Below are 22,556 nucleotides of genomic sequence, written 5' to 3' on the forward strand. Positions count from 1 at the left end.
AAAGGGGGACTACTCATAAAAAGCATCACTTTTTGTTCATCCTCAATGGTCGTCCCTTGAGCCGAGATTTGGGAACTTCAGCTTTCGTACTCGTTGAGGTGTACTTGGACCGAATCGGATTCTTTCATCCGAAGATTATAACGGCAGAATCACATTTATCTTTGTGGCGGCTACCTTCTTTTCATAGGTGTCCGAGAGTGTCTTTCACAGTTGAAAGACTCTCAGACACGATTGCCTTGTGAAGTACATTGGCCCCGACAAGTGCATTCGAATGCTGGCTCAAAAAATATTGTCGAGTTTTGTCCACTCATTTGGCTTGATTCCTCCTGCAGGAATTTTTGACTCGATTGGATCTATTTGACCCTTGATTATCAGATAGTCTTGCATCTGCCCTTTCCGAAAATTGAAGTTTGATCCGTCGAGCTTCCTTAGACTCATCTCTGATGATCCGGATGTTGTTGCCATCTGTGTCGGAGTTGACTACAAACGGTGGTGGGATGCAGTCGACTGGCTCACCTGATATCATTCTAGTCAGATTTGAACACAAGTCGAATCGGCTTCTCGAGTTGGATATGAATATGTTGATTTGATTTTGATGCTGATTTTGAGATGTCAAGCACAAATTTTGTGCCTATTATCTAGGCCAATCCTACTTCGAGTGACTATGATGATGAGAGGGACGGAGCCGATTGGTCCTCCTGAACGTCGTCTAGCTGAATGAAGCACTAATAAGGGTTGTTCCTTGGAATCCAATCTGCTACGAGTGATTACGATGAGCGAGTGAATAGCGTTGATCAACCTATTCAATTGTCATCTAACCTGATGGAGCACGATTGAGGTAGAACTTGCAGAATGAAGATTCACTCCGAGCGGCTACAATCACAGTAGTAAAGTACAGCCAACTGGCTTACTTCAAGAGTGATTTAGAATAATGGAGTGCAGACTTTCCAGGTGTTTCTCTTTGATGATTATGATCTTGTGAAGAGTTGGTAAACGAAGGATTTCAATAAACGGTGAATCTGTTATACCAAAAATTGTCTTCGAAAGGGACAAAAGAGAGTTGCTAATGAAGAACAAAGTAGACGACGGTAGCGGGATCAAGAAAAAGCCAAGCTCTAATACCAGATGTTGCAAACGGCCGTCTTATGCAGAATAGTATCTTAGCACTCTTAGTTATGAAGATCGTCTGAGAGTAGATAGGAAACAGATTAAGAACAATAGACAACTAGATCACAACACAAGATTAACTAGTCAAAGAGGAAAAGAAGAAGAAATAGTGATGGCACAAGCAAGTATGTAACTGTATTAATTTGAACTTCGAGTCACAACAAATGGAGGCAACAAAATCACAACAACTAGGTTACAAAGCCCATTATATACTAATTGGGATAGGGCAATTTCCCTTTCACATATTTATAGAATTGTCCTAGCCTAGTTTGTCCAAGGGACAATATGAACAGGGCCATTATATACCCATATTCGACATATACATACACCAAACAAAATAATGTGATACCAAAAAGCAAAGAATCAAGAAATCACAAAAGTTTCATGTGGCATGATGAATGAGTGAAAGCAATGTACTTAGGATTTTATTTATTTATTTTTAGCTTCGGATTGTGGTTTACTCAATGCAATCCTAATCGCGGAAGCACACATGACCTTGATTCCACATGAACAAACCTTCACACATTTTGTCCTCGTGTGTTTGTTTAGGTCAATGGGATTCATTGGATATTACAACATGGAAAGGCATCAAGAAATTTGTCAAATATGGCAACATCCAACTATGCCATATCTACTAGAGATCATCGACAAGAAGGCTTTACATTTGTGAGAGGTAAAGCCTTCTTGATCACTTTGACTTTGTCAAGATTCATAACAATATGTCTCCTCAATGATATCTTAAATGTGCGTTTGGCGACATTCAGGTCTTGTATCGAGTGGAGTAAATGGTTGTTTGGGAAAACTTGCGTAAATACATATATGAAAGGTTCAAAGATTTCGATGATACTCTTTCTGGAACATGGTCTGAATGGTCATTTATCAAAACAACATGACCATGGCCACCAACACACCCTTTTTGGTGACAGGTCAAGGATCCTCCATTGATCACAAGTTTACTTCCTCTATATTTAATTTCCTACACTCATTAAGACACCCGTGTGACTTGGGATCCAACACATTTAGTCATGCTTTGGTATGTTTGGCAATGACGTCACTACTCAGCATGAGTTCGGCAAAAGAGTTGGCCACTTTGCAAGGGCTAATTTGTGGGTTTGTTGGTGGGGTAACATGGTGAGCAAGTGCTGAAATTGGGTCTCCACTTGATGCGTCTCAATCTTAAATTGGGGTGTTTGGACCAAGTATGCTTGGTTATCCCTACCCACCATGCCATCTAGGCACATGTTGATTCTTGTAGTGTGCCACGGAAAAAGAGAGCACTCAGTGTTGCCAATCATGTTTGACTTTGCCCACGTTCTGCACCAAGGGATGATCTATGAGGAGTTGTGGCTAGTAGGCATTAGACTTGGTCAAGCGACAGATGACCAAAACAAAAACCTGGACTAGGTTTCTATGGGCATGGACTACCATATCTTTGATTAGGCCAAGTGGTTCTGTGAGCAAAATTTTTCCACGCAAATGCGGAGAAGGGAAACATCGGTAGGCATGCTCTCGTTGATGGTATTGGCACTGGATTCATTGTTGATGACAGCTCCCGACATGTCAAATGCATTGATACAAAGGGTCAAAATCGGGGAGTGTTGCTTGTCCAAGTTAACCGGAGAGCTGGTGGTGGGTGAGGTTCGTGAAGACCACCCCACACGGTCGGACACTTCATTTGTGGCAGTCCTAATGTGGTCGAGAGACAGGGTGACACCCATCAAGCTCTAGTTTAGTTGTGTACGAAAACCAAGCAATATATAAGGCATAGTAGACTATTACGAGGGAGTGTCATCTCATTGCCTTGGAAGGTGAGCCAAATGTCATTTGGCACTATTGGAGGAGCCTGACAAAGTTCAATAATGTGGTACTTAACAACAACATTGTTGACGTCCATGCAAGAAAGCCTTGTTGATGTTGGTCTCTTGGACCCATGTTTGGGTTTGATGTCATACACTCCTTTTGAATAGCACAATGTTGTGGCTCATTGTCTATTGTCTAATGTGTACATGTAGCTAGAAATTGGCAACAATGGCCCTAATGATGTTTGTAGCCGAGAATTTTCCTTTGGTGTCGGCTTATGCAACAAACATTTATTGTTGAAGTGGCCACACAACTGCAAATGAAGCACCATCTCTATTTGGGGGGCATGAGGTCCTAAGGTGTTGGTTGCAAATGAGGTTGCCAAGGGCCACGTAGGGTGATGGTGTGATTGATCATCTTGAGGCAATGTTGGGTGGACGTACTAATCTATTATTGGTGAGGACGGTATTGACAATCTAATATTTGTGGTAGTTACAACAATTGCAATTGTCCTTTCGTCTCTCTTAGCTCAACGTTAGCATTGATCAGAATGATATCCTCATATTTTGCGGACATTGCATCCACCCTAACCAATGAATGATATGCTAGATTAGTGGCATACTAAATTGCTCATTGGTATCCAAGTATCTAATATGTTGTATAAAGGCAAAGAGTATGTATTATGCTTTAGCATGTAGATGCCATGTTTTAATATACATTTTCATTAAGGTTATGAACTTTCACTATACTTGTAGGTAAAACCTTTTATTTTTTGTATGCAACATATTGGGGCACAAAACCCACTTAAAATTTAAAGGAAGCCCTTGATTGTCTAGGGTTTAGGGTTTAGGGTGTGGTAGTCAAGAATAGGATCCAAGGCCATTAGGAAACCCTAAACCCTAAACCCCATGGAAAACTTGAAGTGGGTGTGGTAGTCAAGAATAGGATCCAAGGCCATTAGGAAACTCGAATGAAGTCATTTTAAATGGAACACAAATAGGAGTTGATTTGTAGGTCCTAATAAAAGGAAGTGCCCATAGTTAGAAAATCTACTAGATTTGTAGGACCCAATAGAAAGAACTGCCCCATAGAGAATCTAGTTTTGCTAATTACAAAGTTAATTTCTCTATAAATAGAAAGCAACCTTATCAAATGACAGTATTTGATTACTAATCGCGCTCTAATCAAACAACCAACTTTCCTTAATAATAAGATTTAATTAATCATTGCTCTCCAATTAGAAAGAGAAGGAATTAGGATTATAATTAGAGAAGGCATAATGGTGAAGAAACTCACAATGATTTTGAGTTTTTATTTACTGATTTCGAAATCGAATTAGGCAACCAAACTTTCAATCGAAGCAAGTAGAGGTACTAATTATCGGACATACATAATCTTGGCTATCTTGTGTTTGATAATTAGTGTTCTTAATTATGGGCATTAATCCTTAATTTTCATGTGATTAGGGGCCTAAACCTTGATGAAGCATAGATAAGTAGATTGTGAGAAATATAAGCATATGTTTTATATTTGTCATAATTCTGCTATTTCTTCCTTTCTCTACGAACCCCATCGCCTTCTCTTTCACCATCCTCTCAGAGTTTTGATCGAAACCCACATCCGGATTATGGGAAAGAAACCCTAATTCTTCATCGCCTGCCCCCCCCCCCAAAAGAAATGGATTCTCTCCACAGAGCCTCGCCTTTCCTTACCTTCATCCAATCTCGCCTTTATGCCATCAAAATAGTTACATTTTCCTTCTTTTCCCTCATTTTATCGATCGTTTTTCTCTGCAAATCGAAGAGCTCTCATGCTTGTCCATCGCCCGTGTTCAGATCAATCCAAGAAGAAGAAGAAGAAGAAGAAGAATGCGCTGTTTCTTCACGAAAACAGAAGAAGAAGAGAAAAAAGTTGTACTTTTTATTCAGAAACAGAGCTTTTAATTCGCACAGAAGGGTTTTGGCTCATAATCTGAGGACTTTTAATAAGGATTCTAAATTGAATGAGAGATTTTCGTCTATTTGGGAAAATCAGCTTTTTTTGAACTCTAGAAGTCAGACACTTTTCACTCAATCTTGGATTCCTTCAAATGGGAGTAATGATATGAAGTAAGTTCACTTCTTTCGATTTCTAATTACATTGTTTTTTGTTTTTATGGACATACTACATAAATGTATGTGCATACAGAGTTATATGCATGTATCTAATTGATACACACATGTATGTATGTATTTACCTGTGTACGTATGCATGTATTTATGTATGTACACAGGTATATATGCATGTATGTATCTAATATATGCGCACATGTGTGCATGCATGTATGTTCGCACATGCATGCATGTTCTTTGTTTTCACGTATCATATCATATAACTTGTTCCTAAAAATACGAATTTACTGAAAGGTGGTAATCCTTTGTTCAGAGAAACAATATGCAGTAATTTGTAATGCTATTATTTTTTATTATACTGTTTTCTTGTTGTATAATCTTTTGGTTGCATTGTTTTATACATTTTGTTCGTCAAATTTACGAAAAGTGTGCAAAAAGAGACAAAAGATAATAAATCCCTTCATTCAAGTTTGTTGAAATATTTTATTAGTGTACATCCCAAATATTTGAAGGTTTATAATTGAGATATATGTTTTGTTGTTTGATTCATATTATTTTAATGTTGGGATTCTGAGATGATTGTTGTTTTTACTAAAAGGTAATAAACCTTCATCTAGATTTGTTGGGAGAAACATAATGAAGCTACTAAGTATTAATATAATATAATATTCTTTACGAGAAGTTTCAATATTTTAGAATATCTTATTTTACTTCTTTTGTTTCTTGTGTCAGTATTCGAATTTCAGATAGAAGCATGCAAGAAAATATCTACTAATTTCCCACAGATTTTAGATTATGGTGTAATAATTTTAAATAATATGAAGGTCTAATATGCAGTTCTCTGGTTATGGTATTGTTTTTGGTATATCAGGTTGTTTGTGTTGTTTGGATATGTTGGTTTCAGAATTTACAATACAAAGTGTTGTATAGTATTTGTATAGTAATGAAGAACTTTAATATATACTAAACATGTACAAACCTTCATCTAGACTTTCTAGGAGAAAATGAAATTTGGACAATGAATAGCAATTGTTTTGATAAACGTGTGTTATTCATATTCACGTTTGATAAGAAAGGAATAAATGTGCTGTGTATGTGAATGTATTCTCAATATCAAAATTAAAAGTAAAAGCAAAATCAAATAAGAAAGGGATAATTAACATAATACCCAAGAGTAACTGTCTTTGTTTTAGACAGCTCCCAAGAACCTCTTGATATACGATGAGTAAAAGAAAAATTGTAATTCTCATAACTGGAATATGTCCAATGTGATTACCTATGAATGTATGTAAGATAAGTAGAAATGGTTGTTTCCTGAATTTTTTGTTGATAAAATTTTCAATTCTTTTGTTGATCTAATCAACAAAATGGTTAAACTTCAAGAATTTTCTTTATTGATCTAAGGTTGGTTTTCTTGTGCAGGGGGATCTTGGTACTCCTACATGGTCTAAATGAGCATAGGTATGTTGAACCTGATGCTCTGCCTTCCCTTTAGTTTTTAGATATGAATGTCTTGTTATACTTGATATTTTGGCCCCTTAAAATTTATAAAGAAGATCAAAATTCAAAAGACTTTGTAGTTTGGTAGGTATACTTGATTAACAGTCTGTCAAAATTGTTCCCAAGTATCATGTAATAATGTCTGGGTTCTTAATCGCATGAAAATTGAGGATTAAGCATACAGTTTAGGAGAATAATATGCAACAGGGGGGTTTAGGCACATCACTTAAAATATCCTAAACTCTTGAATGTAATTTTGACAAAATAAGTTTAGGAGCATACAGTTTAGGAGAATAATATGCAACAGGGGGGTTTAGAGTAATCATAATCAAGGATGTTATTCTAGGTCCTAGCTGAAGCTACTTATTCGCAATTAACTTTCTAATCTGGAGTAAAATTAAGAAAAGGACCTTCAAAATTTTCTCAAATACGACATGCTTTTTCTAATTAGGATCAGAGTGAGGAAATTAAGCTTCTATTATGGCTGGTTAAGAAAAACACGCCTTCTATTTAGAGATCAATTGGTAATTAAGTCATTGTAATTAAAATGAAATCCTAATGACAATAAACGAATAATCTTCATACCATCACAGAAACTGTGTACTTGAATATGGATCCTTGGTCATGTATAAGTAATGGTCTGTATTTATGACCTTTACAAATAAGAAAGCATAATAATCAGTAACATTAAAAAGACTTGTATTGATGTAGATCTTGATGTCCGATTGAATTGTACAATAAAATGCAGAGACATGTTTTATATTATGTACAAACATATTTACTTAACATAATTATGTGTGAGCTAATTGCTCATTGTATAGAAATTTTTACAGAAACATAAATGGATATCTGTCAATCAATATATAAGATGTATGTATTGACAATATTGTCTACATTCATGAGATTACGTGAGCTTTTTCAAAACCCTTAAATTTGTTCAAATCCAAAAAAATTCATTTCCTTGATTCTGGTTTTCATTTTTTTCTGGATTATTTCTCACATGATCTGTAATGCTGGTATAATAATAAAAAAACAGTGGTAGGTATGTCCAATTTGCTCTGCAATTGAATTCTCAAGGCTATGGAGTCTATGCGATGGATTGGATTGGTTAGTTTCTTATTTCAATTTCTATTTGGTATATTGTATTTTCAAATTCTAGCTCCTGGGTTTATTTACACAATCAGGATTTTAGGTACTTCATGGATAGAAAGCTTTGTGATACATTTTATTTTGTTTTCTTTTTTTCTCGTTGCCATTTTTCAATGCATTTTTGACACTAGTTTAACTTGTTTCCTGATGCCAAGGATTAATCATCATCATCATGGTCATTTAATTATAAATTATGCTTTTCTTTCATGCCAATGGACGAACCTTTTTTCCCACCCTCATAAACTATACAAGATTATGCACATTATATAATTAACATGCATGTTGATTAGTGATTCTCGAAGAGTTGTTAATGTGAGTAAATACATAGATGTGTTTCTACTTATTTTGTTTTTCCCTAACAGGGCATGGAGGCAGTGATGGCTTACATGGTTACGTTTCATCTCTAGATCATGTTGTGGCCGATACAATAGCCTTTCTTCACTGGGTTTATGAGAAGCATCCTCGCATTCCATGTTTTCTCTTTGGTCATTCCACAGGTGGAGCGGTAGCGTTGAAGGTTGGGCATAGCTTGATATTTCCTAATGTAATAGCTTCATATGTCATCCAATTATATTTGAAAATCCTCATTGGAATCATTAATGGTGCCATTTTTGGCAACCAAGGTAGAGATAAGAGTCTACTAAGATTCTATATTTTCGATTCTTTGGTTATAGTAGGGACAAAACATACATGCCCATAACTCTTAATAAATTACAAGAATACTCCTATAGTAGTGAGGCTTGTCCTACAAAGGTGTATTTTGGTATTGTTTGCAACTTAAGAGGTGTATTCTGGTAAACACCCAACAAGTTGGTGGTATTTTGGTGTGGATTTTCTCTTTTCATACAATTTTGAGAATGGTGGTGAATCATCCATGCATTTGTACATGCAGGCGGCCTCTTATCCTTCAGTGGAAATGATTTTGCAAGGGATTATTTTGACATCTCCAGCATTGCGCGTGCGGCCAACACATCCAATATTCAAGGTTCTCCATTCCATTCCTTACAAATTCACCCATCATGTTTGTATGCGAGATAGTGCAATCCTTAATCGATTGGCAATATATTAAGGAAATAACTATTTTGACCAAAGAAAGTTCTGTTAATTTTGAGACAGTTATAATCGCCAAAACAATGCCCTGTACGTCGTTTTGGGATATTCACCAGAATGTTGGAAGTCATTTAAGACAAGTACACCCCCCTATATAGTAGTAAATGTTGTAGCACATGGGGGTATTTTGGTAAAGTCCTGTTATTAGAGGGTTTTTTCTTCTCAAAATAAAAAGGCATTCTTTATTTTATTTCTCTATCGTATAAAAGCAATTTCAGGTGATTTTTCTTATTTTATAAAGGGTCTTCGCAAATTTTAGAATTCCTTATCATTTCTTCCAGGTTCTTGCTCCAGTGTTCTCTGTTTTGATTCCAACCCTCCAATTCAAGGGTGCAAACAAGAGAGGTATACCAGTGTCAAGAGATCCCCAACAACTTCAAGCGAAATATTCCGATCCCCTCGTGTACACTGGGCCTCTCCGTGTACGAACGGGATTTGAGATCCTAAGAATAACTTCATATCTTCAAAGAAACCTTAAAAGCATTACCGTTCCTTTCTTAGTGATGCACGGCACTGCAGACCTAGTAACTGATCCATTTGCATCGCAAGATCTTTACTGGCATGCATCATCGGAGCACAAGAGCTTAAAACTTTATGATGGATATCTTCATGATTTGCTATTTGAACCCGAACGGGAGCAAATCACACAAGACATTATCAAATGGATGGATCATATGCTAAATGTCTAAATGGGGAAAGCAATTTGGTTTGCTTTTGAAGCTCACCTTGATTAAGCGAAAAATATTTCAAGGTAGGTAGTTCAGTTTATACACTCCATGCGTTGAAAAGGTAGCGCAAGCTCCTAACCAAAACCCCACACTTCTGACATAATTATATTTTTGAGCCATTTGGTTATATATCGGAATCATTGAAGTGTACATGGGAATTGTACAGATCCCTAAGGGAAACCAAGTGTCTAAGCATTTTATAGGGTGTGACATTTCTCAAAGGAAAAGCGTGAGTGTCTCAATAATGTATAGGTGTGCTTGAACTATTATTTCAGTTAGTATCATGTATAGAGAGAAATTGCCTTGTAAAGAGAAATGTAATGATACTGCTGGAGCAAATGCTCCATGTTTATCCTATTAAAACAACTTGAATCTCTAAAGTGCATAGTATTATACAAAATTGAGGCCCTTATATAATTGGTGAGTTCCATAAAACATGGATTGAAGGATACTTCTTCATGTGTAACTAAATTATTTTCTTTAGCTATTAGTGGAATGTTGCTATTTTAGCTTTTTGAGTTACGAAAACCATATTATACTTTTGCAAAGTGTATTGTTGCAAATCTCTCTCTCTCTCTCTCTCTCTCTCTCTCTCTCTCTCTTTGAAAACCATATTCTTCGCCAAACAAGGAAACCACATAGTGATACTCACTTTGATGCTAGACGAGGCATTGGAGCACAAGTGATGAGACTAGTTGACTTTGCATTTTTCCCTAAACAAGTTTCGGAGTTTGAGTATCACACTTAAATATAATGCTTAGTTTTTTAACAATGCTTCCCACACACCTTTGACAAACCCAATCCTTCCATGAATTTCTCTTACAGTCATAATGTGAACTCTCAATTGCAACACTCATTAGTAAAATTCTTGAAAATCGAGAGTCAATACTCACTTTCACATGTATTACATGAAAACATTATATTTTTGTCTCATAGGTCATCTTTGACCTCAAAAGATGATAATAAAATCTAGTTACCTCTCTTGATCTTGATAGCTTTGAAATTGGTTGGACATATCAAGGGTAGTTTGCAAAATGTAAAACCAAAAAATGTACTATAGAGAACTCTACGAGTGACTTGCATTAAAATGATTTCAAGTTAGTGGAGCAAATTAATGTTCAGAAATTTCTTTCAATGAGTTGACGAGAAGTTATGAGTCTTAGGATGAAACCTTCCAAGCTCCTTGTAAATCAAGTGTGTAATTCTTTTCTATATTTTAATAAGTTCAAAAACCAAGAATGACATTGGAATTGTGAATTGGAAGCCAAATTTAACCACAAATTTTGGATTATCTTTTTGACGTTTGATCTTATTAATTAGTTTGTAGTGAAGTGGTTCAAAATGCTCAAAAGTTACCGTTATATTATTTCAATATACATTCATATGAACATAGAGTAAACGTCGCATATACAATACATAGAGCTATCCTAGCGATAGTACTCAAACGATCCCCGAGTATCTAACTCTCTATGAGCAACCCAAGAAAATGAAATATATAGATCATTAAAAGATAACACTTCTTCATCAAAAGGGTGGAAAAACATGGATATAGTTCATGTTATAAAACTTGAACCAAGGCAAAAACCTAATAGACTTAGCGGTTCAAAGGGGTTAGGTTACAAAGTTGAAGGATGAGCTTATGAATAGAGGTTTGCCCAATTGAGTTAATATGTGCTAGTGTGGTTCGGAACAACTCTAACATGTGTTTTGAATGGGGATATTTACTTATAGAGACATTATACTCATTTAATTTGTCACCACAAAGGGATATGTATTTGAGTAGAGAAACAATATACTCATCCACGTGTAACTACTCGTCTCTCCAACAAGGAAGTTTAAGAAAAAACACCTACGAAAAAGAAGATAGTGTACTTGTAATTCTTATATAATGGAATAATAATGACTTCAAGTCTTGGTTTCGAAGTACCTCTACTCATATACAATAGTGTACTTCACATTGGGGGATGGCATCCCTTTGTTTGATGTATATTCTCCAACCTACATCTTACCAAGGTATCTACTTAAGGGATATTGTAAGGCCATTGTGCTCATTGCATGTCCTGACTTATGCCTTATCCTTTGATGGCCATTTCAACCTTGTCCCCTCTACCATTGCCCAAACACTTTTGTTGTTCTACTAAGGCAATTGGGGTTAATACAAGAAAGGTGCAAAGAAAAATAAGTATAATTGTTAAGTCATCAAAGCTAAACCATCAAGGAAGACAAGCAATGTGGAAGCTGACAAAGGCAAGAAATATAAGTAAGCAACAAGATGGTGACATTGAAAAAGAACCATTTTGTCTTCTAAGGAATTTCAAAAGATCCAAATTTGCATGGGAGACATTTTCAATATTGGTGGAATGTGGCAACACCAAGAAGAGGAAACATGGTCATACCGAAAATAGAAGGTGAAACGACATTTTCTTATTAGCTTATTCACTAAGGAAGCCATGAAATGGCAGTCAAAATTCATGCACCTCAGCTTGCTACCTATGACGACTTCACTTAAGACCTTTCTTCAATTATACAATGTGGTGGAAAGCACAAATATTGTCAATACACCATTATGTTTATATATTTTAATAAGCGTTTTAAGTTGTGGGGACATTCAAACTCTTGAAGGGTTAAGAAGACAAACCGATTTATTGTGACATTTGCACTAAGCATGAGTCTAGGTACACTTGCACTAGGCATGAGTCTAGGACATGGTTATTTTGTCATTTTGTTCCAATCTTGGATAAACATTGCACACTAAGAGACCTAAACAAATGAAGGCAATTTTTTAGGTTGTAAAGCCTAATTTGAACCCCACACAATTAGCTATGTCTCTGCCATGGGTCATTTGTTGTTTCTGCACATGCTTATGTTACATCTAGCAATGGGCTAGGTTTCAGCTCAAACTAAACCGAACCGTTAAGCCATGGTTTAACGGTTTATTCATTCCCAAAAAATTTAATGGTTTGGTTTGGTTTGGATTTTCGATAAACGGTTCGGTTTCGGTTCTAAAACTCAGGTTTATAGGTTTTTTGGCTAGCTTTTTTTTTACCTTAATAGATTATTGATTTAATTAATTTAACTTAAATGTTTATTTTATTTAATGGTTCAAGTAAAGTTTCTTTTATTTATTTAATAAATTTAACTTAAATGTTTATTTAATTTAATGTATTTTTGTTTATTTACATGTTTAATTAGTTTGATTTAAGTGGTTAGGTTTAAATTTTCTATTAAATGGTTCGGTTTGGTTTCAACTATTTCGTAAATGGTTTGGTTTAAATATTGAGAGTTTATAAACGGTTTGGTTTGGTTTTTGTTTTAAATAAACGGTCCGGGTTCGATTTCAATTCAGTTTCTTTGCCTTGAAACCGAAATGAAACATAACCGAACAGTGCCCATCGCTAGTTACATTTCTAAAAAATGTAGCCAAGAAACAAACAAGCACGTGAGATTATCATTTCTAAAATAATGTATTACTACACTCATAAAGAATGTATATCCATGGAACATCATACATATTGTCATTTAGATGAAAAAAACAGCAGAACAAAAACTAAAGATTACAAGGTATCAAAGTGACATTTTAATCAAGCAATACACCAAAATACATAAGAGCATTCCATGAATAAACCAAAAAAATGGCCAAAAAGGTTACCAAGTGTATGGGTAAACATGTGTAATGATTTTAAAACTTACGATGTTTATTCAAGGCAAAACAACTCATCAAGATGATAGGAAAGATAAAGCTTACCAAATAATGTATTTGAAGAGTGTAATGGGTTATTAAAAACTATGTTTTTAACACAAGGTTACCATGCTAAAAACAATAGTAATTTACCTCCATGTACAACAAATGATTCATTCAATTTTATGATCGTCTCCCTCTTGATCCTTTTACTTTTAAAATTGCTCAAAATTACCTATGATAATTTTACCTCTTAAACATTACTAAAATCCTTGAGTTCATATTATTCTCGATGTCAAGTAGATTAGATACTCGAGCTGGAAGATGTTCCTAAGAAATGTTCATAGCATCAAAGATTTCTCTCTTATGATATTCAAAAGTTTCCTGTACTCTTAAGGAGCTTCTATGAAAGGCAAAACAAGATATTATGGAGTTTGAGACAAAAATAGAGCTTCAATGATAGGCATGATTTTGTAGAAAATGTAGTAAGACAATGTTTCTTTACCAGAAGGATTGTTAATAATTTGAAACCTTTAATGCAGGGAGATTTAAGAGTTCATAAGGTAATGGACTCACATATCAAACATTTTCATTATTGATTGGCCTGTTACAAAGAGAAATTATTTTACAACAATTTTCTTGCATTATTTACATACATTCATTGCCATATTGCTCCACAACACCCATAATTGCTCATGTATTGTACGCCTAATGCACATTCATAATTTATAATAACCCAAGGTAAGCTATGCAAACCCGAACAGAAACTTTAAGTTCCTATAAATTTGATTTTGATCCAAGAAACTTTGGTTTGTGATTCTCTGCATCTTCGGTTTCAAATGGTAGTAACAGATTTAGGGCAAACGCCGTGAAACCTCCCATTGAGAACCCATTGGAGATGAATAACACAAGTGCATCACGCAAACCTGTCATTTGAAATCAGATCATCAGAAGTCAAGAGGCACACAAAAATGCACTACTTTACTCAAAAAACATGCAAAGCACAATGTCATGCTTCACTCCCTAAAGCTTAGAAACATAGCAACAATGTAACCAAACTTTAACAACCAATTAGAAAGAGAGATTTTGGCAATAAATTATAAATGTTAATGTGATCTGTAGTAAACATCAAGCACATCCTTTGTAAATGATTTCTATATGCAACAGATTACATTTCCAAACTAGAATGTCAAAAAACTATTTTAAATTTTGTTGTATTTTAACTCTTTTGCATATACTTCGAGAGGAATTTTTTGAGATTTTCCCTTGATTTCTTTTGTTTACAAGGAGTTTCTGGTTCTATCTCATTTGTTTTTACTATTTTGCATGACGTTACGGGTTTCGTCGCTTTGCTTTGTTTCGTTTTTGGGGTGAAGGCAAAGAAAATGTAATGTAAGGTTAACATTTCCAGAGACAAAATGGTCTATGAGATAGATATTTACGACCAAATTTTGGGTTCTCTATTTTGTGACTTTGATGCTATGAGATTATATATATATATATATATGCATGCACAGAGAGAGAGACAGAGAGACAGACAAAGAGAGAGGAGAGAGAAAGACCTCTATATCCAGGAGTCCAGTTAGGGTCTATAGGCCAAAAGTTCCCTTCATTTGGATAACTTTTTTGACCTACAATATTCACCCAAGTTGGCACTAGATTCACACCAAGACCCATGCCTAGTGCAAGTGTTGCAATAAAACGATTTCTTCTCGTTAAACCTTCTCTCGAATTAAGCACATGAATCCCCGATACCACGACACTAGCAACTAGACAAGATGTTAGGGCACCAAGGATGCAATTAGGGATCGATATGAATATAGCCGCAAACTTTGCAAAGACACCAAGGAGAAACAACCAGAAACAACATGCATATCCTGCTCGTCGAGAAGCACATCGTGATAAAGAAATCACGCCGTTATTCTGGGAGTAGGTTGTCAATGGTATGCACGTTCCTAGAGCTGCCCAAAATGCATTCAGCCCATCGGCTAGCAATGCACCTTGTACAGATTTCTCATAATCAGGCCCTGTAAAACAAATGTAGATAGATATTAGTAGATGTCACCGACATGATGTAAATGAAACTGTGTGTACGTACAAGAGATGTTATGTGCAAAAAACAATGTCATTATTCTATTAATGTTCGAAACATAAAGAATATCCATGTAAATGAGATGTTCATGTGTGAAGCATGATGTTGTGCACCAGCTTTTCATTTATATAACACTCAGAAACAAGAAAAGAACTCGAATAATGCATTAAATTCAGGATTTACAAATTTTTTGTTAATGACTTCTTAAATTTTGATATTTCCAAGCAACTTTTTTGTGAAATAATTCCTTGAATTGTATGCTTTTACAAACAGCTTTTTTGTAAAATCTTTTCATTAGTTTCAGGCTTCACAAATTTCAATCTAAAAAATAATAGAAAGCAAAGTACTAAACAAATGTAATTGATTAGGTTGGAAAGAAAGTACCATAAGGTGGCAAGCCACTAGCTTCAGTTGTTGCAGTGACATCTCCAATACACTCTGTGGCAGCTACTATGGAAGCCACAAGCAATGGCAACACAGCTGGTGCATAGAATTGGAACGGAAACGTTCGAGTCCATATAAAGGTTATCCAATCAGCTGAAGCTATTTGCTTTCCTGTTACATACCTAGCCCAAACATTTGAACCACATTCATAATGTTCCTTGCATAAATGACTCTATCTAGGGTATCACAACATGCATATTAGTTTTAGCAACACGTCTATTTAGTTTTTACTTAGTACCATATAAATATATTTGGGGCTAGTGAGAATTTTGAATACACCTTAGAGATTCGCAAATATAACCCGAGCAATCTGGACTTGCACATTGTGGTGGAATGCATATGGTACTATTTGGGAATAGGGATGTAGGATCTCCAGTAACTTGATTTGTCGTTCGGTTATAATGAACACCCTAAAACAGAAAGTTTTTATTATCCCAGCACCATTCGATGAGTTCGGATTTTTATCAAGAACTTGTTTGGTCTTACCAAAGGAAGAATATCATAGCATATGGATGATTCACATACAGGAGGTTCACAAATTGCAGTACAGGTAGTTACATGTGACATAGCCACAACCACCATTGAAATCAAGAGAGCTAAAATAACCTGCCCATTATTATAAAAATACTTAAAATATTCATCATGTTCTGTGTTCAATTCAATTTCCCGGTAAATAAGAACCCCCTCCACCCCCTCCAAAGAGACAAAAAAGAACAGAAGACTTATGATTTTTGGGTTCAAAATCCATTAACTTTACCTGTGTATTTTTCATAAATGGCGACCCAAATAGCTCAATCAAAATGAATGATAAAAAAACAACAAATCCGAGCCCCAAATAATATGGATGTCCAAACGGCAACACAACATCCCCATTTCCAGTGCAAGGTGCCATTGTGGTCAGAACCTGCATACATTCATAAACCAAACAAAATGACTTTCTTTTCCTACATTTTTTGGGCATTTGATAACTTGTTTTGCTTTTTCTTTGATGCCAGTGGATTCTTAACATGGATTTAGAAAGACTACAAAATCTAACACTTATATGAACATCTTTTGGAGGAAGTTCAAGTTTCTGCCTTGTGGAGGAGTAAAAATGCCCATCAGTGAAGTAAAGATGGTTGGAATGAATAGTGTCCACTTCACAAGTCAGGGAAACACATAATCAGAACTAATAGATCCTCTCAAGAGTACATGTTGTAGGCTAACAGACGTTAGGAAACAACCTTACTCTTATTACAGACCTGCTCATTCACCAAAGCATTTACTCAAATTTCCTGGGCAAAGTTTTGGCAAAATCCTTATTTTCTCCAATGGACAAGATTTTGAGCTCTTAGGACCATCTAGATGGCTCCCAATCATAAGGTCTTTAGTCAACACCAACTTCAGAAATTTAGCTTCTTTAACGAATTCCTCAGAAAATATCTATCGATTGTCTACAACTTAGGGACATCCCACATCAAACGTACATTCTTTACTTTGAACGTTTCTAAGAACTTTAGTGTCTACTCAGCACTTTATACATTTCTCATAGTTATTTTCGTGGGTTTTCACTTCGTATTGAGGTTTCCCACTAGTAATATTAACTCTTACTAAAAAAACGTGAGTAGATGTCAGGAAATAAGATTTGCAAGTTTTTAGCTCGTTTACAGAAATGTTTAGGTGAAAGTGAGAAACTAGGATCACTATCGCCTTAGATCAAAGCTATAAACTTCAAAGGGAGTAAGGTTTTTATTTAATAAAATGAGATTGCATAAACCAAGTAAAAGAGTGAGATCTCAAGAGCATTTAAGAATAACATGAACAATGTGATTAAGAGAGGAATGCCTTTATCAGTTATTTCAAACATCCAAACTGACAAGTTTCTTTGTCATTTCTTAATACAATTTTTGTAAAATTTAGGGGCTCCCCATACCACAACCCAACGCCCTTTGGGTTTAAGTTCCTAGGAAGACATCCAATTACACTACCATTATAACACATAATCATCACAGATGGGATTGAGATTTACATATTAAATCGCAATATATAATCCTATTAAACTCAACCATTGTTTGCATACACGAGTATAATGATGCAAAGCAATACCTGGCTTGCACAATATTGGCCTCCACCCCATAGTTCAAAGCCAGTGGTAACAAGCGAAACCCCCACAAGAATCAAACATGTTCCAGTCACAACAGGAGGAAAGATTCGACGTACAGTTTTTGGTGAGAGAAATGAAAGTGAGGTCTGAAACCAGCATACTACAAGAACCTATCAAAACAGTTTAATACATGATTGTCAAAATGGCACCATTTAATTGTGCTTCTCATTTACAATGTTCTGCTACACATACTGTGTATGCATCATGCACAAATATTATCTGTTTTACTCACGGTTCCAAGTATGGCACCGTATGCCTCTTCTCCCGTATAACATTGTCCTTCCAAAGATTGTGTACATTGCTGACATGACCCATTGACTTGACATGGGGAACCATTGCATGAACATGCTTGTAAACTTGTAAGTACATGTTGGGCTGTTAAAAACAAAAGCCTAAATGCCATAATACTAGAGACATCACTTGACACAAGAAAATCTGCAAGTAATTGTGGCACTGCTTGTTTTTTCCATTTTATAAAGCAAGAAAAGACTTACCAACAGGTATATATGCAAAAGATATACCCATCACAGATAGCAGACCTGAACCTGCACACAACAATTATGATACATTATGTTACCTAGCCCAATGTTTAAAAAGCTCATTAAAGATAATGTACGAACTTATGATTTCTTGGTATCAATTTATTTTTACCGATTACATAATTGGTGTATGGTATCTTAATTTGATAAACCTGGATGAAAGAAGCGACAGAGGTTACAATCAATGCTGCTGATACTAGATCTGTGGTTTTGTAAAACAGAACAAGATTGTTAACAAGATTGTTTATCACTTCCCTCATGTAAATAGTCAAAACTGCATATAAATGCAAAGGCTTCTGTGTTCCAAACCTTTAAATCCTAACGACACTTAGCTGGATTTAGGATAGATCAAGAAACATCATAGGTCTCTAGTGAGCATCTTCAAATGGATCACCAAATCATGTCAGACTACCCCTTTTAAAAATCCCAATTGCATTATAAAGTTGATTTGTGAGCGGAATAAACAAACTTAACACCATCAAGACTGCTATGTACACAAAGGGGCTATATATATCATGATATGTATCTCACATAAGCTCATAATATAGGTCCTAATCCACAACATCCAACCGAATCATGGTATCAAAATGCCTAAGGCTCCTTTTGTGTTTACAATGTAGATGGCAAGGAAAACACATAATGAATGTATACAACCACTTTTTTCTTATCTTGTCAACTCATACCTACGAAGTAGAACTTACATGCTTCTGTCTTTGGGTCGGAGAAGTTTGCAGATCCAGCTATAATGATAGGTGCTGTTATGATACCCCCAACCTTTGGATTCACGATGCATTCATACACCACAATATTATATATTATTGATGAGAACAGCAACCAAAATACTAGAATATATGTTAGTAAAACATAAAATAAAACTATGAGACTGATTTTACCATAGCTAAGGCATGTTGGAGGCCCATGACAAGGGCCAGGAAGATGGGTATTTTCTCATCTTTGGAATAGAATGGTGGAGTTTGGATGTTTCCATTGAAAGGAGACCGAGGCATACACAAGAAACTCCAATTGTAATCACCAAAAAACTCGGTTTTCCATGTTCGAGCATCACCATTCTCATTTTTTAATACATGCCTTTGGGATGAAGAAAAACCATCTTCTTGATCATAAGTGGTAAAGACAACATGATCCTCGGAGGAAGAATTAAGAGGGAAAGCAAGCTCCATATTATTTTCTGCCTCAGTCATGGTGAAAAGGTGGGACGAAGAACCGCTGCCCAAATAAAGATTTCACACGACAGAATTTGGCCAAACGAAGATACCAAACAGGGTAAATCCTATTCCCACAGCCAAAACTGCCTGAAAAGAAATTCTATGCAGCCAAAATGCGAATGTCACGAACATAATCTACTCAAAAGAAGATAATGGGCCACCCAGATGCTGATATCACACCATAGGATCTGCCCTAATGAAGAAGAGTGAGTACACAGTGCCCAAATACTGGTGTCACACTGCGGAATATGCAGAAACAATGATGTACAAACCCAAGTGCAATATGTATGTAGAAATACAAAAGCAGTGTCAGGAGCAGGGGAGCTGCAAAAAATAAAAATAAAAAACAGGAAGAGGGGAAGAGCTTCAAAATTTCACCGCGATTTGGAAATTACCCCAAAATGAGAATCTTTTGCTGATTCCCTTGCAGAATCTGTCAAACAAATGAGTAAAAGCTTGGAAGATTCGGAATCACACAAGCCGAGGGGTTTTGATGATTCAGAATCGCCCAGTTGCGAATCTTTGCAGGTTCAGGTAAACCAAGGGAATTTGAAATCGCTCACAAATGGATGACGCAGAAATTCGCAGGGAGCAGGGAATCTGCGCGAGTGCGACCCGTCAAAATTTTGAAAAAATCCTTCCAAAAGCCCTGCCACACGTGGCGATGGCGTGTGAAACCGAAGGTCTAGTTTGATGATTTCCATGGGGGCAACATTTTCCTGCCATTTGGCATTCACCAACAAAAGCCTGCTCATGAATCATTCGCGTTCAAATTCATTTTTATCAACAAATCGATCCGAGTCATATAGCTAGCTGTTCATTGAATTGAATCGATCGAGTCATATAGCTTTTCATCGAATCGAATCGATCCAGTCATATAGCTTTTCATCCAATCGAATGAATCAGTCATATAGCTTTTCATCAAATCCATCATGTGTTGTGTCCGTAGCATAGCTTCTAGATAGATTGAATCACGTAGCTTTTCATCGAATCAATCGTGTCATGTCCGTTGTATAGCTTGTAGACAGATTGAATCACATAGCTTTTCATCGTATCGATCAAGCCATATAGCTTGTCGACAAATCAACTCGAGTCATACACCTTGTCCACAAATCGATCGTGTCATGTCCCATATAAATTTGCTCGTAGATACTCCATCGACTTATCTACCCATTGCAATGAATGTCGTGGGCTAATCACCCATATTTCTCCAAGAGTCCTAATATGAGCTTCTCGGCAACCTAAATCCACTCTGTTACCCCCCTCAAAAGCACACCAAAAGTGACTTCTATAGTTGTTGACATTATTTAGCCCCTTTCACATTATATTGGTGACAAAACCTTCGTCTCTTGCCCCGTTTCCCTAGAGACTGATGCCTTTGGTGCTAATGCCAATGTGTTTGAATGTGTTTGAAAGGGCCTGTGAACTTAAATTTATGAGAAGTACTTAAGATCCCTTCCCCATATGAGTGAAGTAGTGTGCATTCTTGGTTGCATTACTTCTCAATCCATTTGATGATTCGTTTACTAGTAAGGAATGGCAAGGTTATGTCTCCCATTCGTATGGTGGGTTGGACAAACTCCTTCAATAATCAAAACACATGTATCGTGTATTATATCAACAATTGCCTCAAAGACATTTGTTGGACGACGGTAGGATAACAACATGTACACAAAGATTGACATGGAGCCTCGCCTCATGAAAGAGAGTTCCTGAGCAAGCGTGGTGGTTTGTGTGTGTCGGAGCGTGCTAAGCCCTTTCCATACATAGCATGACATATTATTTGCAAATGGCCACCTTAATGTGAAAGGGGACAAAGCTTTGTCAAAGGGTTGTGAAAGTCACATTTTGTAACCTTTTAGGTTCTTCTTGATTTTTTAAAAGTTTTTTTTAATCCGCTAACCTAAGTTAGAGATCTCTCCCTCTTTGAGTTGAGTGATTAGGGTTAAGTGCTACTTAGCCGAGCTCTAATCACTCCTTTTGTATGTATTGTGTGAACTTCTCTATTAATCAAGAAGTGGTTAGTAATATTGTGTATAAAACTTTTCTTTTATGTAAGTGTATGTTTGACACTTAAGCCTTCATAAAACATTAGTTAGCATCTTAATTAGAGTAGACATAAGGAAGTGAATAGTTAGAGTTGACAAGGTTAGGGTTAACTAGGCTAGCAACTTCAATGACCGCTCTCGCCTTGTCAATTAGAACCCCTTGGCCAACAATATCAATATTGAGGCAAAACTTTGCCAATACGAAGACATGCACTTGGTGTAACATACCAAGATCCGACAAATCTTTTTGGTGCTATTGTTGAAACTAAAAGACCAACACTTTAAGCCATCAACGAGTTTTTCATGGGTTCTTGAGGCAAGCTTCGTTGACTTGGAGAGAGAGAGAGAGAGAGAGATTCTCGTTTTCGAAGGTCAAATATGACCTATGACACCAAAAATATTACATTTCACGTGATACATGTGAAAGTGAGTAGCAACTCTCTATGTTCAAGAACTTTACCAATGAATGTTGCAATTGAGAGTACACATTGTGGTTATGAGAGAAATTCGTGCAAGGATTGGGCTTGGTCAAATATGTGTGGAAAGCATGGTCGAATATGAGGCAGAGCATTGTATCAAAGTGTGATACTCTTGTTTAGGGCAAAGTGTGCATAGTCGACCACGCTCATCACTTGTTCCCCAACGCACCGTCTCATATCGCAATGCATGTGAGTGAAGTTGCATGGAAGCAATGGTTCGAATGACAGATAACGGGATGGGCTCTAGCATGTCTTGATGTGTACGGTTTCCCCGTTTCGGTTCAAATCCCATTTGCACCAAGTGAGTGTGAAGCACAAGCAATGCGACAGTGACGTGATGG

General features: G+C 36.2%; 2 protein-coding genes across 3 annotated transcripts; one reads left to right on the forward strand and one right to left on the reverse strand.

Moving 5' to 3' along the window:
* The first annotated feature begins 4,512 nt into the window (after positions 1-4,512).
* LOC147859172 (uncharacterized) lies at positions 4,513-9,945 on the forward strand. 2 transcript variants are annotated; one of them, XM_087326124.1, is made up of 6 exons: positions 4,514-5,075; positions 6,501-6,539; positions 7,615-7,685; positions 8,090-8,244; positions 8,620-8,712; positions 9,119-9,945. In XM_087326124.1, exons 1-6 carry the CDS (start codon positions 4,645-4,647, stop codon positions 9,524-9,526), a joined length of 1,197 nt encoding a protein of 398 aa, XP_087182250.1. In that variant the 5' UTR covers positions 4,514-4,644; the 3' UTR covers positions 9,527-9,945. The 2 variants fall into 2 exon arrangements, with proteins under 2 accessions (XP_087182251.1, XP_087182250.1); XM_087326125.1 differs by lacking the exon at positions 8,620-8,712 and having other exon boundaries at positions 4,513-5,075.
* A 3,866-nt stretch (positions 9,946-13,811) lies between these two features.
* Positions 13,812-19,966, reverse strand: LOC147859173 (uric acid-xanthine permease-like). Its single transcript, XM_087325998.1, has 12 exons — positions 19,356-19,966; positions 19,164-19,236; positions 18,575-18,664; positions 18,418-18,468; positions 18,156-18,298; positions 17,866-18,033; positions 16,538-16,684; positions 16,267-16,386; positions 16,060-16,190; positions 15,721-15,902; positions 14,807-15,271; positions 13,812-14,170 (listed from the first exon to the last, which is right to left on the reverse strand). The coding sequence occupies exons 1-12, from the start codon at positions 19,662-19,664 to the stop codon at positions 14,022-14,024; spliced, it is 2,028 nt and encodes a 675-aa protein (XP_087182124.1). The 5' UTR covers positions 19,665-19,966; the 3' UTR covers positions 13,812-14,021.
* Between the last annotated feature and the right edge of the window lie 2,590 nt (positions 19,967-22,556).

The sequence above is a fragment of the Azolla caroliniana genome, unplaced genomic scaffold, assembly GCF_043228905.1.
Source record: "Azolla caroliniana isolate FFs.n. ecotype wild unplaced genomic scaffold, voAzoCaro1.0.p SCAF_10, whole genome shotgun sequence".
Lineage (NCBI taxonomy): Eukaryota > Viridiplantae > Streptophyta > Polypodiopsida > Salviniales > Salviniaceae > Azolla > Azolla caroliniana.